Source organism: Schistocerca piceifrons, chromosome 3, assembly GCF_021461385.2.
Source record: "Schistocerca piceifrons isolate TAMUIC-IGC-003096 chromosome 3, iqSchPice1.1, whole genome shotgun sequence".
In the NCBI taxonomy this organism is placed as follows: Eukaryota; Metazoa; Arthropoda; class Insecta; order Orthoptera; family Acrididae; genus Schistocerca; species Schistocerca piceifrons.
This window is the reverse complement of record NC_060140.1, coordinates 584,339,488-584,361,539: the sequence shown is the minus strand read 5'-3', so window position 1 is coordinate 584,361,539 and position 22,052 is coordinate 584,339,488. Positions and strand designations below refer to the sequence as shown.

At 39.2% G+C, this 22,052-nt stretch overlaps 1 protein-coding gene across 1 annotated transcript in view; it reads left to right on the top strand.

Annotated features, from left to right (window-relative positions):
• LOC124789300 (calmodulin-binding transcription activator 1) overlaps window positions 1–22,052 on the top strand; it is a 1,803,646-nt gene that overhangs the window by 1,737,196 nt on the left and 44,398 nt on the right. The window contains exon 28 of the mRNA XM_047256611.1: window positions 11,178–11,252. Within this exon, the coding sequence (XP_047112567.1) occupies window positions 11,178–11,252 (75 nt within the window). The remainder of the gene's footprint in view (window positions 1–11,177; window positions 11,253–22,052) is intronic.

Below are 22,052 nucleotides of genomic sequence, written 5' to 3'. Positions count from 1 at the left end.
GAAAAGGATAGTTGCTACTCACCATATAGCGGAAATGTTGAGTTGAGGAAAGGCACAGCAAAAAGACTGTCAGTAAGTTAGCTTTCGGCCAACAAGGCCTCTGCCAAAAGTAGACAACATACACACATGCACACACTCATCCAGGCGCAATTCACAGACACATGACCACAGTCTCTGGCAGATGGAACCAGACAGCGAGCAGCAGGGCATTATGGGAGAAGCAGCCGAGTGGGGATAAGGAGGTGGCTGAGGTGGGGAGGGGAAGGGATAGCAGGGTACGGGGTGGTGGATGGTAAAGTGCTGCTGGGAGCGTGCGGGGAAGAGGTGGAGAGTGAGGCAGAAAGTTGCAGTCAGGAGGTTAGACGGAGGACTGGGGAGGGTATTAGTGGGAAAGTGGAGAAGTAAAGAGACTGGGTTCATTGGTAGAATAAAGGGCTGTATAGTGCTGGAATGGGAACAGGGATGGGGCTAGATGAGTAAGGACAATGACTAACAAAGGTTAAGGACAGGAGAGTTATGGGAGTGTAGAATATGTTGCAAGGAGAGTTCCCATCAGTGCAATTCAGAAAAGCTGGTGTTAGTGGGAAAGATCCAGATGGCACAAGCTGTGAAGCAGTCATTGAAATAAAGGACGTTGTGTTGGGTGGCATGGCTCAGCAACAGGGTGGTCCAGTTGTTTCTCAGCCACATTTTGTCAGGGGCCATTCATACAGATAGGCAGCTTGTTGGTTGTCATGCCCAAGTAGAATGTAGCACAGTGGTTTCAGCTTAACTTGTAGACCACACAACTGATTTCACAGGTAGCCCTGCCGTTGATGGGATAGGTGATGTTTGTGACAAGACTGGAGTAGGTGGTGATGGTGGTGGGAGGATGTATATGACAGGTCTTCTCACCTTCTCCAGGTCCTTATTGTGGAAACACTTTTTCACCACCAAGCCTACCAATCGGACTCAGCAAAGAACCAATGCTGAACCCTGCCTGATTCAGTTCACTCCTCCATCCAATTGTGGTCCACCCCCACTGCCCCCCAAATAACCCCCTGTCAACATTCCCGAATTTCTAAATCTCGAACCTTTCCTCACCATCATTCTCCAAATCCCTCAACATGCAAACTAACCTTACATCCGCAGAAAGATCTGCAATCCACCATCTAAAAACTGGTCCTGGCATTATAATCCCACCTGTTGACAAAGGCTCCATGACTGTTGTTTTGGCACAAGAATTACTTGGCAAACCCCACCAGCTGTCAGATTCATCCACCTACAAACCCTGCCATAGTGACACCATTCCAGAAATCCAGGAGGATCTGTACTCTGTCCTGAAATCCTTATGCCAATCCCAGAACCTCTTCCCAGAGTCCATGTCTCTGCTCACCCCTACCACTCTCCACACTCTTATCTTCTCCATGCTTTCTAAAGTCCATAAACTCAACCACTCAGGACACCCCATTGTGGTCTGCTCTTGTAGATGAACCACCTTCATCCACTTACCCACAAGCTACCCTCCTACATAAAAGATACCAACCATTTCCTCCACCGACTCTCCACAGTTCCTGTTCGTTTACAACATGGTGTCCTGCTCATCACTGTTGATACCATCTCACTTTACACTAATATCCCTAATGCCCATGGCCTTACCAGTATTGAACACTACCTTTCCCAGTGCATGACAGATTCCAAACCAACCACCTCCTTCCTAGTCACCATGACCAACTGTATCCTCACCCACAATTACTTCTCCTTTGAAGGCATGATCTAGAACAGATCTGGGATATGGCTATGGGCACCATCCTATGCCAACCTATTCATGGGCCATCTAAGGCAGCCCTTCCTAAGCACCCAGAATCTCTTTCCACTCACCTGGTTCAGATTCATTGCTGACATCTTTGTGATCTGGATCAAGGATGAGGACACCCTATCCACATTCCTCCAGAACCTCAACACCTTCTGTCCCATTTCCTTCACGAGTTCCTTCTCAACCCATCAAGCCACCTTTCTCAATGTTGACCTCCTACTCAAAGATGGCATAACACTTGCTCACAACCCCATGCCTCATGTCTCATATCCCTGCAATAGACCTGGATGCAAGACCTGTCCTATACATACTCCCTCCACCACCACCATGACCACCACCACCTACTCCAGTCCTGTCACAAACATCACCCATCCCATCAAAGACAGGGCTACCTGTGAAACCAATCATGTGACTACAAGCTAAGCTGCAACCGCTGTGCTGCATTCTACTTGGGCATGGCAACTAACAAGCTGTCTGTCCGTATGAATGGTCACTGACAAACTGTGCCCAAGAAACAACTGGTCCACCCTGTTACTGAGCATACTGCCCAACACAACTTCCTTTATTTCAATGACTGCTTTACCACCAAAGCCAGCTTTTCTGAATTGCGCAGGTGGGATCTCTCCTTGCAACATATCCTGTAGTCCCCTAATCCTCCTGTCCTTAACCTTTGTTAATAATTGTCCTTACCCATCTAAACCTATCCATGTTCCCATTCCAGCACTACACAGCACTTTATTTCACCAACACACCCAGTGTCTTTACTTCTTTGCTTTCCTGTTAACCCCCCACCCTCGCTCTAACCTCCAAACTACACCTAGGTGCCCCACTCTCCACTTCATCCCTGTACTCTCCCAACAGCACTTTACTGTCCCCCACCCTTACCCTGCTATCCCGTCCCCTCCCCACCTCAGCCACCTCCTTAACCCCATCCATTTGCTTCTCCCAAAATGCTCTGCTGCGCGCTGTCTGGCTCCAGCTGTCAGAGATTGTGGTCATATGTGAGTGCATGTCTGTATGTTGTCTAATTTTGAAAAACCTTGTTGGTCAAAAGCTAACTTTCTGACAGTCTTTTTTCTGTGCCTTTCTACGACCCAACATCTCCACTATATGATGAGTAGCAAATATGCTTTTCATTATACTGTTGTATTCCATCCTGGATTTTCCATTGTTTTATTATTTTAGTTTGTTTGATTCCATAAATAAAATATGGTCTCTGATCTGTGAATCACCACCACCCTGTCGTAGGAGCTATTAGTGAAATTGTAATCTGGTGTGGTGGTTGTGTGGTCTTAGAGCTCGTACACATTTTAACTGTTGTGAATAAAGTCATTTCTCATGCAAAATTTTGATTTAGTAGCATTTTAATGTTTTTGGAAAGTTGCAATTCTTTATACACTTCTTTCTTGTTTATCATAATACTCATACATCATTAACTGTTGAAACTTTTCAAGCCCTAGGTGCCGCCCTTGCCCTTATTTTGAATTATCCCAAGTCACCAAGTCATGAAAATAATATGCTGAACAGGTTTTTCAAATGGAATGTAGTAAGGTCATTGTCATTCAGCACATGCATCATGGATGTATCGAATAACGCCACTGGCTAATAAACCATATCAGAATACCGTACACATTTTTAAACAGAATAATAAGATTTCTTTTTAATGTTAAAATTCTTTAGGTGTTTTATGAAATTGTTAACCTTTTTTATACAGGTACAATCTATTTATGGTAAGAAAAGACATGATTTTGGAAACAAATGTTGGTTTAACATTCTGTCTAGGATGAGGTCATTAGAGGCAGAGCACAAGCTCAGATAAGATGATTGTGGAAGGAAGCCAGCTAAGTCCTTTTCGAACACCCGTCCAATTATTCATTTTAATGAAAGTACAGAAACCATGGAAAACACAAAGGTCGATCATTTTATGTGGCTTTGAAATCCCACCCTCCCACATGTGAGTCCGGTACTTCAACCAACACGCAAGCTTCTTAAATGTTTCACACAAAACTGCTTTGATTGTCAGCAGTGCTACAATCAATTGACTGTGTACAGGCATAATCATAGCCAATAAAAAGTGAGTAATGGGCTTCAACAACAGTACAGTTTGCACTACATTCAAAAGTAAAGTGACCCAAATCTCAACAGTGCTCATTTCCAGGCATAAACTTATTGGTTTGTTTTATTTCATTATATCATTTTTTCCAATACTTTTTAAGAAACACACTGTTTAAGAGAAAACAGTGCCCATCTTAGGTAGTTGTAGCACTGCTCCATTTGAGGTCTTTGGTTTTGTTGAATGTTCCTAATGAAACCTGGTGTTGAAATGATTTGTAGTAAATACTGAGCTGCTGTCTGTAACTATTTTGGGAAGTCATGATTGGAAGTAAGGAAAAAACTACATATTACATCTTGTATTGTATGTAGGAAAACAATGTTGACAAAACATGAAAAAGGAGGAAATATGATAACAGAACATCTAGATAGTAGGTTCATTGAGAAAATAACCATCAACATATGACCTTAACTCAAACTGCCTAGTTTATTGGTGTTGTGCTACAGGTTTGTATGGTTGGAGACCACCTTGTAATAACTGAAAGCTACACTAGAAGTGTAACCAGTATTGTTTTACATTTAAGATAACTGATATTTTCCAAAGACGTAAATAGTTAATACTTATACTATAATGGGATACTGAACAACAACTCAATTGTCAGTGTTGGTTAATGCAAGGAGCTGGAAAGGTAGGCAATGCAAATAACATAACAGACCTAATGAATCAAGAAATATGATATTCAAACTTCAAAAGGTGTCAGTATTTTGTAAACCATTTAACAATAGCTAGGAAATAAAGAAAGGAAATAATGAATGTCAAAGTAGAAAGAGATGCAAAGTCTGGCTCAGGCCACTTTGTCTGTAAGATTAATTTCCTCCCTCTCAAGAAGAATTAAGAAAATAACAATATTATCCACAGGTATGACATATTAAAAACTAAATGCTATTGTAGATTTTTTGAAAGAATGTCAACAGCATTGGAAGTTTGAATCCAAGAACTTGACTGCCACTGCCTCTGAGAACCAATGGGAAGCTAGAAGCACAATACCTTCAGGGAAGAAAACTGAAACCTAGATTATGAAGTGATGTCTTGGACAATGCAGCAGTATGCATAACAGTTACCCAGAAAAAATGCAATATAGTAAAGAAGCATGACAATTTCAATGTGTTGTATATGAGTAATAAGAATATATGGATTAGTCATACAGTGTATTTTTAACTATCACCTCAAAAATGTCAAACTGTGACCATGAAACTTGGGTCAATATTAGTCCTTCTCTACACATTCATCTTTCAGTATGATACAATTTGACCAACAATGAATGACTTTTCAGAGTCTGTGGTTGTAGACATCTGCATTTTACTGTTCAGGAAACATCCGACCATGAAAATCATATCACAGACATTCTGGTAATGAGTGCCATGCAATGGTTTCTTCTTCCGAGGAAAGAGGAATAAGTCACTCAGTGCCATATTGGTAGAGTACAGGGTGAGGCAAAATTTTATAGCTCAAAGAAGCAGAACGTGTGAGTGTGCCCTGTTCAGAATGAGCTGTGGTTGTAGTCATGGAGAAAAATAGAACCTCTCGGACAGCTTTCCACGGTGCTTCATCCTGAAAGGCTCCCATAACTTCATCAGGAGGTTTTGGTAGCATATTCCTGTGATGGTTTCACCCCATCATAATCTGTTAGCACTACGCCATAGAAAACACTTGTTGCATCAGCTTGCCTGATGATGGTTGGGTCATTGTCTTCTTCCGCAATGGTGCATCCATGTTTCTACTGCTTGCTTTGCTCCTTTGACTCAGGGCCAAAGTGATGCACCTGCTACTAACTCATGGTAGCTAAAGAACCCATCCAGAGTGGCCTGACACAGCTGACAAATTTTTGCTTCTGCCTTGGTTCAGCAGTGATTTCTAATGCCTTGGTTCAGCAGGGATTTCTAATGTGTGTCAGAAGTTGCAGAACTCTTGCAGAAGTCATGTTCAGAATGTTGTACAAAAGTTGAAAACTGATCCATGACTGATTTTCACTTTTTACATTATCACTTCAGTTTTGATATGCCCACCTTCATGTTCCAGTGCCTCCACTTCTCTTGTGACGCAGGGATTTCAGCGTGTCAGGTGTGATAAAAAAAGTAAAGGGAATTTTTGTTTTTCTTAAAGAAACTTTATTTATTCATCATCAGCATCAACTCTGTACCCTTAAAAGTAATCCCACTCAGATATAATACATTTGTGTCAGTGCTTTTTCCTATCTTGAAAGCACTTCTGGAAGTCACTTGTCATTATGGTGTTCAGCTCCTTCAGCGATTCTGTTATTATCTCATCAGTAGTGGTAAAATGACATCTCCTTTCAAGGTGCTCTTCAGCCTTGGGAATTGAAAGAAGTTGCAGGGGTCAATGTGCAGCAAATACAGTGACTGAGGCAACTTAATGGTCAGTTTCTTTGCCAAAAAAATCATGAAGAAGCATTCATTTGTGATGCAGTTTCCACGGGAGGTTTCACCACAATTCTGGCCGTTTTCTTCAGATTACATCACATGGAAGGTGCATAACTTCCAGGTAGTATTCCTGATTGAACATATAACCATAAGGCAGGTGCACTGTCCAATTGTAAATGAAGAAAACAGTGAGAAGAACCTTCACATGTGTTTAAACATGTCGGTTTCTGTTTTTTTTTTTTTTTTTTCCATGTGTGTGTATGTTGGCTCTTCAGGCAGATTCCATTGTGATGATTGGACTTTGGTTTCATCGTCATACCCATACACCCATGTTTCATCACCTGTAAGAAGTTCTGAATCATTGTTGACGTTATTCAGCAATTCCTAAGTGATGCCTGTGTGATGTCTTTTTTGGTCAAAAAACAAAAAACTTTGCTGCTACATGTTTCATGCCCAAAAATCCAAAAAAATTGCTTGGCCCGAACCAAATGATAAGCCGGCACCATCAGCATCCTCTCTGATGGTGATTCAGTGATTTTTCCAGAACCATTTTATGTACTTCTTACACACTGCACATTATTGTCAGTAATTGAAGTGCTAGGGCACCCAGGGTGGTTGTTGTCATCAACATCTTCTCGGCCGTCTTTGGAATGTTTATACCACTCATAAACTCTTGTCTTACTCATAGTAGATTTTTCAAAGCCACAGTCAACATTTCTAATGTGGCACTGCAGTTTATTCCATTTTCAAGCCAAATTTAATACAAATTCTTTGATACATGTTTTTTGAAGTTAAAGGTTCACTGAGAACTTGAAAACACATATAACTTTTTTGACTGTAAACAATAAACTAAATGTTTGAAACTGCTGACAGTCCAAACTTACTTCAGGAACATGCGTACTGACAAGATGGAAAAAATTAGAAAATTGTATGTATAAAGCCTACAAAATTAAAAAAAAAATTCCCACTCTTTTATCACACCTCTTATATCAGAACTGTAGACGTATACCTACAAAAAATAATTGTGTGATTTTAACAAGCAGAACTAGAACAAAAACAGTAGTCTGAACATATTGATGAGGACTTCCAGAACAATGTGCTGAATTTTTATCAATCTTTCAGAATCCAACTTCAAATTTTTTGGCTCAATACTTAAGTAAAAATGTAACTGCTAGAAACTGAAATTAAAACTGCTGTTAATCAGTCTACCCCTGAACCTTCCCAGGTCAGATCTGACACATACAGTCAGACAGAAAGTATTCAGTTTATCAGTAGCTTTTAAAACAACAAAACAGCTGATGGGACACATTAGTGATAGGCATAAGTTACAAAATGCAAGAACTATTTATGTAACAGTTGCACAATTGGAGGATATTCGGAGAGCTGTCATCTTACAATCTGAATGGCAGCCAGCATGATTCATTCCCTACACAAGATTTTCTATTTTGGTTGGGGGGGGGGGGGGGCAATGGGCGTTGTAAGGGGCATGACAGTTGTGGGGTACAACTAGATGCTCATATTTGTTGATTTTTAAGTGAGCAAGTGAGTCAATAGATTATCAATATTTAAAATTCTATAAGGGTTTGGAATGGGTTATTTGTTTAGGAACATGTTAGAATAGACACTCAGAGAGACCTTGTTGAAAGTAAAATCCTTCATTAAGATCTCAGCATCATTTGAGATTGAAAATGGTGTTGGACATCATCATACACTTTCTTCCCTTATTTTCAAATGTGTTTTGAGAAATGAAATCTAAGAATGGAGAAATATATTACACCAAGTAGAAAAAATGATTGCTACAGGCTGGGCTTCAAACTCAAGTGGGTATATGTCAATTGTGGGACCTCTGTCGGTGATATAGCTACCTTTTGTAAGAACGTCAAGTCAGGAATTAGAAAACTTAATCACCTGAAGGAAATAGCTAAGAGTCAAGCCTACAGCTTTGCTTTGAAAAATGATTATGTAACAGATATCATTGACTTCTCCTCTCTATGTGAAAATTGTCTGAGATAAAAAATTTATGTACTTTGATGAGGTGATCCAGTAGAATTGGCTGTAACACGAAGCAATCAGTTATAACATTTTAAACTTAGACTGAATGTTGATTTGATTTTTATTTCATCCTCTAAAATAAAAGTGTACAGTGAGTGTATGTATAAGAGACAGAATCAAGATTCTAAGCACCTGGTATTTACTCAGAGCAACAATTTTGTTTATGCTTGATAACATAATATTTATATGTATTATTATTTACAGATTCTTTGTTTTGTAATCATTAACTCTGTAATATTCCATTACTATTAGATAGTCTTCAAGCTTTTTGGGAATCTCGTCATTACAACAATCCCCAAGATTCTGTATAGTTTCTGTATAGTTTTCTTATTTCTACTTTCATGACTAACTTCAGAAATGTACTAATAAAAACATACAGTGCAATCACTGTATGTTTTTATTGGTACATTTGATCTTTTCTTTTTTAGTTATTTAATGTTTTTAATTGTACAGTTATCACTGAAGATATTTGCTATTCCTCTACCTTCTGTAACCACTATGAAACTTATTTGCATTGTCTTGATATATGTATTTTTCTTGGATCAGTGTATTTTTCTTGGATCAGTTTTTGTCATTTCCTTCAGCATAATTTACATTGCTAGCTCTTTCTTCTTATCATTTTACTTTTTGTGTGGCCATCATAATTGTTATTGCTTTTGCCTCTCCTATTATTTCTCTCTACTCACTTTTAAACACTTTATACTTCTAGTTTCATGCAACTGTCATAGTTCTTGAACCTTCTTGTGGTGTTCTAATATTTCATTGGTAGTCCACTGTGCTCAAGTCTGCAGCTTTTCTTACTTTTGGAATGGTACTTTAAAATGATGTCTTTTAAAGCTTCATACTTCTCATTTACATTTCCAGCCTCTAGAGTTTCAGTCCGGAGTACCCTACTTAATTTCATTTGGATGACATTCAAGATTTACTTGCTAATGATTCTAACTTTTTTCATTGCCTCCCAAAATTCTGTTTTTAGTTCATTACTTCTGCAAAAGCAGAATGTTTTTATTATGACTACCAGTGTTTCATAGCTACAACTCTTAATGGTGCTAATGATTTTGTCAATGATGTGTAATTCTGAGAAGTCGTGCTTATAGGTGTAAGTATTTCTGCCTCCATGTTAAGCTGTAATGACAATTCCTAAAAATCTTTCTTTCTTTTTTACTCTTTCCCTGTGATGATCAGTATACACAGAACCTTCATAAACAAACCATCATTATCCAAGTAATTTGTCTTTTTCATGAGCTGTAACCTCCAAAAGCAATTAGCACTGAAGCAGAGCACTGCAGCAGATGTGATTAAGATCTAGTAAAGCATTGTGTAGACAAATACATCCAGTAACATCAGTGAGTAGAAAGAGAAGACTGCTGTTGTGTGGTCACATATACAAAATAGATCATGACTGGGCAATTAAGAGAATCTGGAACTATAGCCAGAAACAGTGATATATTCAGAAATCAAATATGTGGTTCACAGGTATAGGAGATTCAGAATGGAGCTGACAGAGGAAGGAGAAAGGGCACTAACTTGGCAATAGGAGAGCTACTAGACACTAAAAAGGAAAATGATTTAACACAGTCTGTGGGAGTTCAGTTCGAGTTTGTGTGTGTGTGTGTGTGTGTGTGTGTGTGTGTGTGTGTGTGTGTGTGTGTGTGTGTGTTTTGGTAGTTCATGAAGTAACTCACTTCAAAAGATTATGTATGTTCACCATTTTCCATAAAAAAAGAAGAAAATGTTAATATCACTGAACCACTGCAATGAAATTAATAAAGAGAAGCCATAGAAAAAATGTAACCTTAGGCCATAGCTGCAATGTAACATATTTCATGGAAGCTGACTGAACAGACTACATTTCTTTAATCTCTGCAGTATTCTTCAAAGATATCTTGTCACTGCTGCAATGCACTTACTGTATCTAAGGTTATACCTAACTAATCCTTGATCGATTACAGGCATACATTTCAAACAGGGAATGTTGCGAATGTTGAACTTCTATACAGCCTGCATCACTCATTATTTGTGCTTCTTTATGGCGCAGATTGTGCAGAATAAACAAGCATGGGAAACAGTTAAATGTGAATGAAATGCTGAAGATGTATACACATACGAGTTATTTTGGTCATGAGATTTCTAGTTTAAGTTCAGTGACAGTTTAGAATCCCTGTCCAAACATACTCAAAAGACTTGAAAAAGGTTGAAAATGTACAAACAAACTGCAAATATACAAAAAATTGCAAATGTGTACTCTTGCAGCTCAGAAAGTAAGAACCAACTAAGCTGGGAATCTTGCAGACAAAATTTCTTGAAAAAGATCTTAATATCATTGGACTTTACCACTGAGAAGACTCTTGAAAGGTACTCAGAGGTTATCTAGTGCAGGACAAAGCTTAGATTATAATGATTAATTAACAGTAGAAAATTATTGGTATGAATTAACTTATACTTCTAGCAATTTACTACAAATTTGTTAACTGTCAAGGTTGCTCCATATTTACTTTTCTTTTTCAGGCAGAAAATGTATGAATAATGTAGCACAATGTTAAGCTATTTTGTACACAATTTCATACCAGTACACAACTGAAATTCATGAGCCTTAACTGTAGCATGTATAGTAGTGAAAGAAGGAAATTCAATATGTTTTGGTATTGTGTGACTTTTTTACCTGGTGAAGTTATTAATAAATGTATACACAACTGTTATTTCCTACAACATGCTGACACCAAGAGTGGTACAGAATTTTAAGTGACCAAATGTTACCTCCAACTTCCCCAAAAGAACTGAATTACTCAACAATCAAAAACAATGGCTAAATTTCTTTACCTTTCATTTTGTGTAGGCGCACATATTCCCAGAGACGACAGCATCAAGCAGCTCGGAAAATTCAGCAGTTCATGAGACAATCGAAAAACAAGTATGTATTATAATTTATGTATGAAAATTTCAATTTTTTTGTGAATATTTAATTAAGGTATGAAATCTACACACCAAGTGGTGGCAGGGGAACACACATATAAAAGGTATTAAAATTTTGCAAGCTTTTGGAGCCAGTGGCACCTTATTCTGGTAGTAGGGTTGGAGGGGACAAATGGGAGTGAAGGAACGGGGGTGTTGCAGTTTAGGAAAAGGTTCTAAACTCTGCCTCTTTTTCTAAACCTCATCAGTCCTTTTCCTTGACCCCTCTTCTGTCCCCTTCAACCCTTGTGCCAAGAGGAGGAGCCACTGGATCTGAAAGCTTGCAAATTTTAATACCTTTTATATGTGTGTTCTCATGCCACTGCATGGTGAGTAGGCTTCTTAATTGAATATTACATTAAATTTTCAGAAATTGATTATTTTCATTGATATTATTAAGGTTTTATGATTTTAGTGAAATGAAATCTTATATTTTTATCCTTATTTAATGCTGTCATCAGCTTATGGGACATTAGTCCACCAAATACGGTGAGTGTAGCCCCCAGTTAATTTTTCAGAAGTTTATTTAATGTAGTTATTCTTTGTGTTGGTGCTCTACTGGAGTAGTTGCTATAACTAAAAATTCCATTTAGCTAAGTGTTACATTTCCCCAGGACTGTAATTTTTCCAAGTAGATTAAGCTTGCATGACGTTCACAAAACCACTTATACGTATGTTTATCTACTTTCATGTGAGCACTTTTATATTATTTAAATATATTCATTACATCATATTGTTTTTTATTTTGATATTTGCATCACTGATACTTTATTTCTTTTTTATTTGTAAATTTGATTAGTGCGCAAAATAGTTGCTTTGGATTTAAAATGCATGTCACGACAGATACATTTTTATAGCTTTCAGTAACAGAAACACGAAATTTGAGAGGTGTCTCAATGGCCCTCTGAAATCTGATAAAATGCAAGAACTTTTTTTGATTATTCAAAGGTTCCATTTTTTGTTGTGTGATGTTTCCGCTGATTTCTGTGCATCACTGTAGCAAAATCTTGGCTTGAAAATGATAAATGAAATACATATAATCACCAAATAATCAGACTGGCACTGAGATTGAAAAAGAACAGACAAATCATGGAAGATAGGGAACAAACTGGGTTCAGTTTAAATGAAATCCATTTTAAACAAACTATTTCCTACACACTGCAGAAAATAATTGCTCTCATATTTATGGCTATCTTTTCTCAATTAAAATATTTATTTATTTTGTAACAGAAGCTACATTACTGACTACTAATAACTATGCAAAATATTTATACCATTATCACTGTGTATCAAACAAGATGTCAAAGAACTTTCACTTTATCTTGGCCCAGAAATTACTAGTCTCAATGCTTATACTGCTGCTTATATGGGGCCAATCTCAATGTATGCAGCAAAGCACAGATTGCACTGGAGTAGCTTGGCTGTCGTTTATGATAATCTGCAGTCACACATTGTCAACCTTGCCGGAAATATTGCACTACTTTAGATTGCTTCCCCACCTTGTATCTCCTGATCAGGTTTGGAGAGAGACTTACAGATTGGCTACTATTTGGTATAACCAGGACGAAATACCTTACCTAATGTAAGCCACTCTGTAGGAGATTTAAATCTGTTATGCTGAGTTGCTTCTATGAGGGTCTCTGTTGATCTGTTTTGTGTGATGGATGGTATCCCTACAGCAGGATGGGTACAGCTATCTCATGCACTGCAGCTACTTGTCAAAAATATCAGGGGAGGCAATATGAATAATGCAATACATTTTATCTATTTGTATTTTTGATAATCAGCGTGCAGTGATGCAGCAGGTCTCATTATGTGCAACATCTGCTTGTTTGGCTTGGCTTGATCTGTATCAAACCAGACATGCATATTCAGCAGTAGAATAGCTTAATGCTAGTGAAGGTGGAGGAAATATTTGTGGTCTTGGTTCACATAGTGTACCGGACTGTATCTGGACAATTTTCCCTTGATTTTTGAACAGTATTTCTTGTAGGTGTGAGTTCATTCTAGACTTACCTCCAAGTATTTTGATGTTATGATGTGTTCTAATGGTACTAATTCCTTCATAATTTATTGATTGAGATGCTGCAGTGATAAGACTCTTGATTCATATATGGGTGTACAGCAATTCTAATCCTGTCCAGCCATGCAGATTTCATTTTCTCATGATTTTCCCAAATTGCTTAAGGTGAATGCTGCAGTGGTTCCTTTGAAAGGCAATGCTGTTTCCTTCACCAGTAGAAGCTTGCTCTTTGTCTGTAATAACATTGTTGTTGATGGGATGTTAAAGCCAAATCTTCCCTCCTTCCTGATATTTATGAGTGGTCTATGCGCTTCTCTACTTCCAAGTAGAAAAGAGTGAGGTTATATTGTACTGTGATAAAGCCTCAACTGTTTCTCACAGTGGTAGACAGAAAGTTTATTCATGATGTCTTTATAAGACCAAGGTGCTAAAGATGCTGACATTACCTTTTCCCCAAGCACAGACATTATGAAGGGGTGGGAATTTGATTGGGGTTAAAGGAACAAATAACAGCTAAAGACAGGTTCTGTGATTTAGGTATTATCTACATGGAATGCAAATGTTTGAATCAATCTTGGCCAGAGTGTTAGCTGATAATATCCACTTATATATCAGTTTCTTCTGAGATAATGTCAGCTATTCACATGGGTCTCAGTTGTTTGGTTAATATGTTTACATGTAGAATGTCCCCAGTTTGAAATCTGCAATGAAGTGATTTTTTTTAGTGGACTATGCAATGTGGCTGTGGCAAATTTTTATTTTTTTGCAACAGTTTTCAATTTTTATGTTAATTGTTTGACCCATTTAAAAATGGTTCAAATGGCTCTGAGCACTATGGGACTTAATTTCTAAGGTCATCAGTCCCCTAGAACTTAGAACTAATTAAACCTAACTAACCTAAGGACATCACACACATCCATGCTCGAGGCAGGATTCGAACCTGCAACCATAGCAGTCGCGCGGTTCAAGACTGTAGCACCTAGAACCGCTCGGGCACCCTGGCCAGCTTGACCCATCTATCAAGATCATAAAATGATAATTTAAATTAGATTTCTTTTATGGATATGCAGGCCTTTAGCTGTTGTGACCTAACAGTTAATTCCCACCCATGGTTCTCCACTAATAACTATATTTCTTACTGTTGATGTTAATTGTTTGATGCATCATTGTACAGAGACTACCTTATATTTGATTGATCAGATGTTTTTGTCACCAAGTTCTCTCAGCATGTCAAATCTGTTGGTCAGCAGAACAATTTCTCTTTATCTGTTCCTTTTGTCTTTGTTTGCATCCTTCTTTCCTTTCATATATACAGCAGCAGCTATTTTATTGAATACTTTGTGCAGCTTAATTAACATTTTTCTTTCATTGCATTTGAATTATAGTAGAAAGTTCATAAGTACACCACTCCTTCTCTTTGATGGTTTGTTTCCAGGAAACAAGCCAAGTAAAATCTTAATTTTGGAGTGACATTTTGGTGAGTTTCCCACTTGTAATCTTCCTGCCAAGTGACTGTGTGCTGTCAGATGCTGCTGTGTATCTATTTTGGGTTGTTCATTTCATGTGCCAGAATCACAACAGGCATAGTGTCTGTGAGCACTTGTAAGTGGGAATCCCTGGTCATGGTGGAGTTGCCGGACATCAAGTCACGGGGCCAGCAGTCTTGCCTGTCTGTTGTTGGCACTCTAAGCAGGGAACACACCTTGTGAATGTTTGATAATATGTTGTCCCAAGAAGAGATGAGATGGAAGCCAATGTCTCTGTTCATGAGATTTTTATCAACTCTTATTTCTATCAGTCCCTTGTGTATAGGATCCCTGAGAACCCTGGCATGAAATAGCACTTTTGTGTCTTCAGTGCTGAATGTTTGCTCCTCAAAGATTGAAGATTTTTCTTTCTAGCTGAAGCTGATGTTTCTTGTATGTTCTACACATCTCTGAGACATGCAACATTTTTCTTTTGGTGTATATATATCTACAGCTGTAATATTATTTCAGTTTACATGTAGCCCACATGACGCCTTTTACCACAGATTTCTTTGATGAATGCTGCAGCTGTAATAATATTTCAGTTTACATGTAGGCCACATTACACCTTTTAACAAAGATTTCTTGCAGTAGCAAAACTTTATGTGGACTGAGTCAGCACTATCATGTACTTCCACACGTATCTCAGCTTACACTTCTCATTCTATTTTGACTGCTTTGTTCCTCACTTTTTTGTTTCAAGCCCAAAGGAGAACATGATGTCATAATATTCATAAAATTTATTTCATATTGAACACTTTTTGTGGTAGTTTCATTACTATACACAAAGCTTTCACTGAATATATAGCTTTCAATGACAGTTGTCACTTTGAAACACCTGTTCTTAACTCACTGTTGACTTTGAAATTGGGAAGCAGGGAAAGGAGGGGGGGGGGGGGGGGGCACCTCTTTTTGACTGCCTGGCGTTCTGAAAAGTGAGAAGAAGGAAATAGTAAAATGTTATATAACTAAAGAATTATGTAATTGTTGGTAGAGGTAACCTTAAAATTAAACAGGAATGTACCTTACAAAAAACCATTCTTTGTTGTTGGAAAGTTTAGATATGCAGGGGAATAAACAGAGCTTCTTTTCAGAGACAAGTTTGTAACTTATTATTTGAGCTCTACGAAAGTGTCTGGTAGTTTCGTCTATGCTACCCTTTTCTTAAGCTCCAATTTCAACCGGCCTACTTAATGTTATGGTCAGTGGATCACTGAATAACAGACAGACTAAGAATTTAGTGGTCTAGGTTTCAGTCTCCAGTTGTTATTAAGGCCTTTTCAGTCACTTTTTTTTACGGCTTCTTTCACTTCTGGAAATGGTTTGTTAATGTGAAAAATGCCAAGTTGTATCAGCAGGTCAACCTTTTGTGACTGGGTAAATCAGTTTAAAGGTCAAGGGAAAGCAAGCCATACCATCTCAAATAGGACCATGCCTTATAAAGCACAATGATGTTCAAATCAATTTTGGCTTGTGAACAACTTTACTTACTCAATCGTGTTACTCGTCTTTCCCTCCCACCTGTCAGTGCAATGTCTCCATATTATTTGCAGTGGATGAATGTTTTCTCTGCTCTCCAGCTACCTGCTCAGCATTCTCTATTTGGATTGAGAATTTGATTTTATAACTGGACATTGACAAACTTCTGGTGTAGTACAGAATTCTTAGCATCTATTCTATGATGTCATTGTCATAATTCTTCTTCAGATCCATGCTGTTTCAGATATATGTTAGTCAGGTACAACCATTTTATATTATTAACATGCTAGTAAGATCCATTGTGGTGCCAGCATAGCCTGTGCATGCCAGTAGCAGCTACAACTGCCAATTGCCACTTGGAACCAGTGGCTTTCAACAATTTTAGAATTTTTTTTATGTATCACATCCACTTATGTAGCTTAACAGTCAGCATGTGTGACAATCGCAATTCAGTTTGGCATTTATAGAGAATTTTATTTAGAGGCAGAAATGGAATGAGTTCAACTCAGCAATGTGAGGTCAATTGAAGAGCTACCTGAATGAAAAAGTATTGGCTGCAAGGTTTGGAAAGATGACAACAGGAGGGAGATTGATGTGATGACCCCATGGCCCTCCATACCAAAACTAAATGACACAATTGGCAGAGGATGTCACATTGACCATTTGGCATTATGTGGTCCTTTTGGCCTGATTGCAGAATTTTGGAAAACTAAAAAATATAAAGATAGAGATGGGAAGGGTGCAGACAGATATTTAAGGGATCGGCTTGATGCATAGAAAAGTATTTTTGGTGAGGGAATTATAGGAATTGTCATATTTCATCAGTTAATTGTTTCAGTGGAATAGGAATAGTAGTAAAGTTGCACCAGAGTGAAGGATTATCTTGATGGCAGAACTGAATGTCTGGCTAACAAATATTATCATTATACAAGTAGAAATGCCAGCAACAAATATGGATGACAGTGAAATTGAAAAATGCATAATTCTCTTAATGAACTCATGCAGTATGTCAAAAGGAATTAGAATGGTAATGTGGAGTGCAGCCATTGATGATGATAGATCATAGAAAACAATGAGAGAGTTTAGTCTTCACAAGTGCAATGGGAGGGGAGAGAGTCTAGTAGAATTCTGAATTCTACTGTGGATGTGTGTCAGACATTGCGAATATACTTTTTCATAGACCATTGAAAGAAGTTTATGTAAGTGAAGCCATAGATGGAAACTTGATGGAATAGCCTTAAAAGAGGTGTTAATACACTCAAGACATGAGACTAGGATTAAAAAAGCCAGAAAAGAGGCAGCTAAGGCTAACAGATGAAATGCTGTAAAATAAAGAAATGACAAACATATAAAAATGTTGAAAGCAACAGTAGCTTGGTCACTTAAATGTAAAAAAAAAAACAGAAATATAGATAAGCTGAAGAACAGTAGGTGGAGGATAGATGTCATGATATTGATTTGAAATTGAAACAAAATAACATAGATGTCACACACAGAGAAAGAAACTATCACTTTAGGAGGTGCAAAACAAGAAGTGCAGTTTTTAGAGAAGAAAAAGATAACTGGATAATGTAAAAAGAAAATAAGGTTAAAAGATGGAAACTGCACTTTGTGGATCTTTATAATTGCCAGAAAATTAAATCAATAGAAAATGAAGATACATTGGAAGAAGGTGATAAGAGCAATTTATTCCTTATATGTGTATTTCATTACAGTTTGCATAGATTCAGTAGGAACAAATGTCCAAGTATTAATGAAATACTGCCAGAACTCTTATGAACATCATGGAAATGCTTGTAAATGAAAATAATGAAACTGGGGAAGTTTCATCAGATTTGGGATAGTGTAATTATTACACATCCAAAAAAGCAAGAACAGATATGTGCAAAAATTATATCACAATCAGCCTAATACCATATTCATCAGAAATGCACACAGGAATACTTTATTCAAAAACAAAAAGGAAAACTTTAAATAGGTCTGGTTTTAGGACAATCAGAGGATCCACAAAGCAATTTTGCACTGCATCAGATAATGGAGAACCGATTCAGGAAAAACAAGATTACATACATAATATCTGTAAATTTAAAGAAGACTTTTAATAATGTGGAACAGAATAAAGCTTTTCCCATTCATGGGCAGTGGGGTATCAATTACAGAGGTAAAGAAAGGTAGATAGCTGTAAGGTGTGGCTACTCATTGTCGCCATTGATATTTAATTTGTGTACTAAAGAGGCTATCTGATGTAAGAGTTGCTTGTCACAAACAGAAAATGAGTATTACATGACTTCCTGATGACATATCAGCAGTTGCTAAGAGTAAATGGGAAATGATCGGGTGCTTAATTAAATGGGATGAGAGCTAACTGATGGGAGGATGTCCTCATGAACAAAAAGAAAACCAAATTAATTTTATGCACAGTAGGTGGACTTACCAGATGACATAATGTTCAATTTAGACAAGGCCTTCTTGAAGAAGGGGTGAATTTATACTGGTACTGGTCATGCTGCAGTTTTTTCAGCAGCAGAGTCTTTACACCATTTCAGGTAGAACCTTCAGGTTGTTTTGGTTGAATAGGGTGCTTGGGAGTTGTAAACAGGCAATTCTGTGGTCCAGGGATAGCATCACTTCCTCGAGTCCAACTTATAGGATGACATATCTATTTCATTTTAGACTCTATATAAAAACAAAGATGAGGTGACTTACCGAACGAAAGTGCTGGCAGGTCGATAGACACACAAACAAACACAAACATACACACAAAATTCAAGCTTTCGCAACAAACTGTTGCCTCATCAGGAAAGAGGGAAGGAGAGGGGAAGACGAAAGGAAGTGGGTTTTAAGGGAGAGGGTAAGGAGTCATTCCAATCCCGGGAGCGGAAAGACTTACCTCAGGGGGAAAAAAGGACAGGTATACACTCGCACACACGCACATATCCATCCACACATACAGACACAAGCAGACATATTTAAAGACAAAGAGTTTGGGCAGAGATGTCAGTCGAGGCAGAAGTGTAGAGGCAAAGAAGTTGAAAGACAGGTGAGGTATGGGTGGTGGCAACTTGAAATTAGTGGAGATTGAGGCCTGGCGGATGACGAGAAGAGAGGATATACTGAAGGGCACTCCCCACTCCCAGATTCAACCAAACAGCCCTCGTCAAAGATTTACTGTCCTACACTCGTACTCTCTGCTGGAAGTATCACTTTGCCACGAAGAAAAATGATCCTAATCCTACTCCTAATGATCCGACTCCTCAAGACACCATCCAAATTGATACCCTGCCTGGAACAGTTCCGTCCTCCGTCACAGCGGGACCCACCTCCTCTTCCTCAAAATCACCCTCTCCAAACCTTCCAGGAATTTCTGACTTCCAGCCTTGCATCTCAATCCTTCTTAAAAAACCTTAATCCTACACCCAACATCACCGCTGCTGAAGCCCAGGCTATCCGTGATCTGAAGGCTGACCGATCCATCGTCACTCTTCCAGCAGACAAGGGTTCCACGACCTTGGTTCTTGATCGTCGGGAGTATGTGGCTGAGGGACTGCGTCAGCTTTCAGACAACACCACATACACATGCACATCGTTGTCTACCAACCCAAGTCCAACATAGCCCAGCTGTAACCAACACCTTTTCGCCTTTTTTCATTCCAGATCTCCAGTTACTTTCCGGTTCACCTTTATCTCTCCCCATATATTTTTATTTTCATTTTCATTTCACCTCATGTTACACTTTCCACCTTCTAATACCATGTCACCCTCACAACACCCCCACAACGACCCCATTAAGTTTTATTTACATTCCCTCCGCAAACATGCCTTCGCCCTAGCCAGATTACGCTCCCATATTCTATTTTCTCAGGCTTGTCTGACATTTGGCATCACCCCCAAAGGCCTCACACTTAAAGTTCCCATCTCTGGCTGCAACCCTTCCTTCCATCAGTCCCTATACCAGTTCCAAACTGAACAATCCATTGCCCTCACCCACCTAATCCTTCACCTACACATCAACTCAGCCAATGAACACACCCGTCAACTCCTATCCTTAATAAAAGTCCTTAATCTTTCCTCTCCCACATCCACACTGGCTGTTCAGAGCATCCTCCTACAGGCCAACCGTAAATTACAACAGCATGCCACCCTCCACCTCAAAAAACTATCCAATCTCCTGGTTTCCCACCTCCGGAAAGGCAACTCACTCACCCTTCACAACCTTTCCAGCAAACCTCAACCTCCTCTCATTGCACACAAACCCAGTCTCTCCCATCTACTCAATCTCCCACTTCCAGCTCCACTCCCCCCAATACCTCAAAATTCCAATCAACACAATCTGGAACCACAACACCCTAATTCAGTAGTTAACCTTTCCTCCAAACCTCTCTCCCAATCTGAAACCTCCGTCCTATCCAAAGGCCTCACCTTCAGCCCCACTCCCAGATTCAACCAAACAGCCCTCGTCAAAGATTTACTGTCCTACACTCGTACTCTCTGCTGGAAGTATCACTTTGCCATGAAGAAAAATGATCCTAATCCTACTCCTAATGATCCGACTCCTCAAGACACCATCCAAATTGAACCCTGCCTGGAACAGTTCCGTCCTCCGTCACAGCGGGACCCACCTCCTCTTCCTCAATATCACCCTCTCCAAACCTTCCATGAATTTCTGACTTCCAGCCTTGCATCTCAATCCTTCTTAAAAAACCTTAATCCTACACCCAACATCACCACTGCTGAAGCCCAGGCTATCCGTGATCTGAAGGCTGACCGATCCATCGTCATTCTTCCGGCAGACAAGGGTTCCACGACTGTGGTACTTGATCGTCGGGAGTATGTGGCTGAGGGACTGCGTCAGCTTTCAGACAACACCACATACAAATGGTAACCCCATTCCCGATGTCCAGGCGGAGCTTCAAGGAATCCTCAGAACCTTAGGCCCCCTGCAAAACCTTTCACCTGACTCCATCGACCTCCTGACCCCACCGACACCCCGCACCCCTACCTTCTACCTTCTACCTTCTTCCTAAAATCCACAAACCCAATCATCCCGGCCGCCCCATTGTAGCTGGTTACCAAGCCCCCACAGAACGTATCTTTGCCTACGTAGATCAACACCTTCAACCCATTACATGCAGTCTCCCATCCTTCATCAAAGACATCAACCACTTCCTTGAACGCCTGGAATCCTTACCCAATCTGTTACCCCCGGAAACCATCCTTGTAACCATTGATGCCACGTCCTTATACACAAATATTCCACACGTCCAGGGCCTCGCTGCGATGGAGCATTTCCTTTCACGCCGATCACCTGCCACCCTACCTAAAACCTCTTTCCTCATTACCTTAGCCAGCTTCATCCTGACCCACAACTTCTTCACTTTTGAAGGCCAGACATACCAACAATTAAAGGGAACAGCCATGGGTACCAGGATGGCCCCCTCGTATGCCAACCTATTCATGGGTCGCTTAGAGGAAGCCTTCTTGGTTACCCAAGTCTGCCAACCCAAAGTTTGGTACAGATTTATTGATGACATCTTCATTATCTGGACTCACAGTGAAGAAGAACTCCAGAATTTCCTCTCCAACCTCAACTCCTTTGGTTCCATCAGATTCACCTGGTCCTACTCCAAATCCCATGCCACTTTCCTTGATGTTGACCTCCACCTGTCCAATGGCCAACTTCACACGTCTGTCCACATCAAACCCACCAACAAGCAACAGTACCTCCATTATG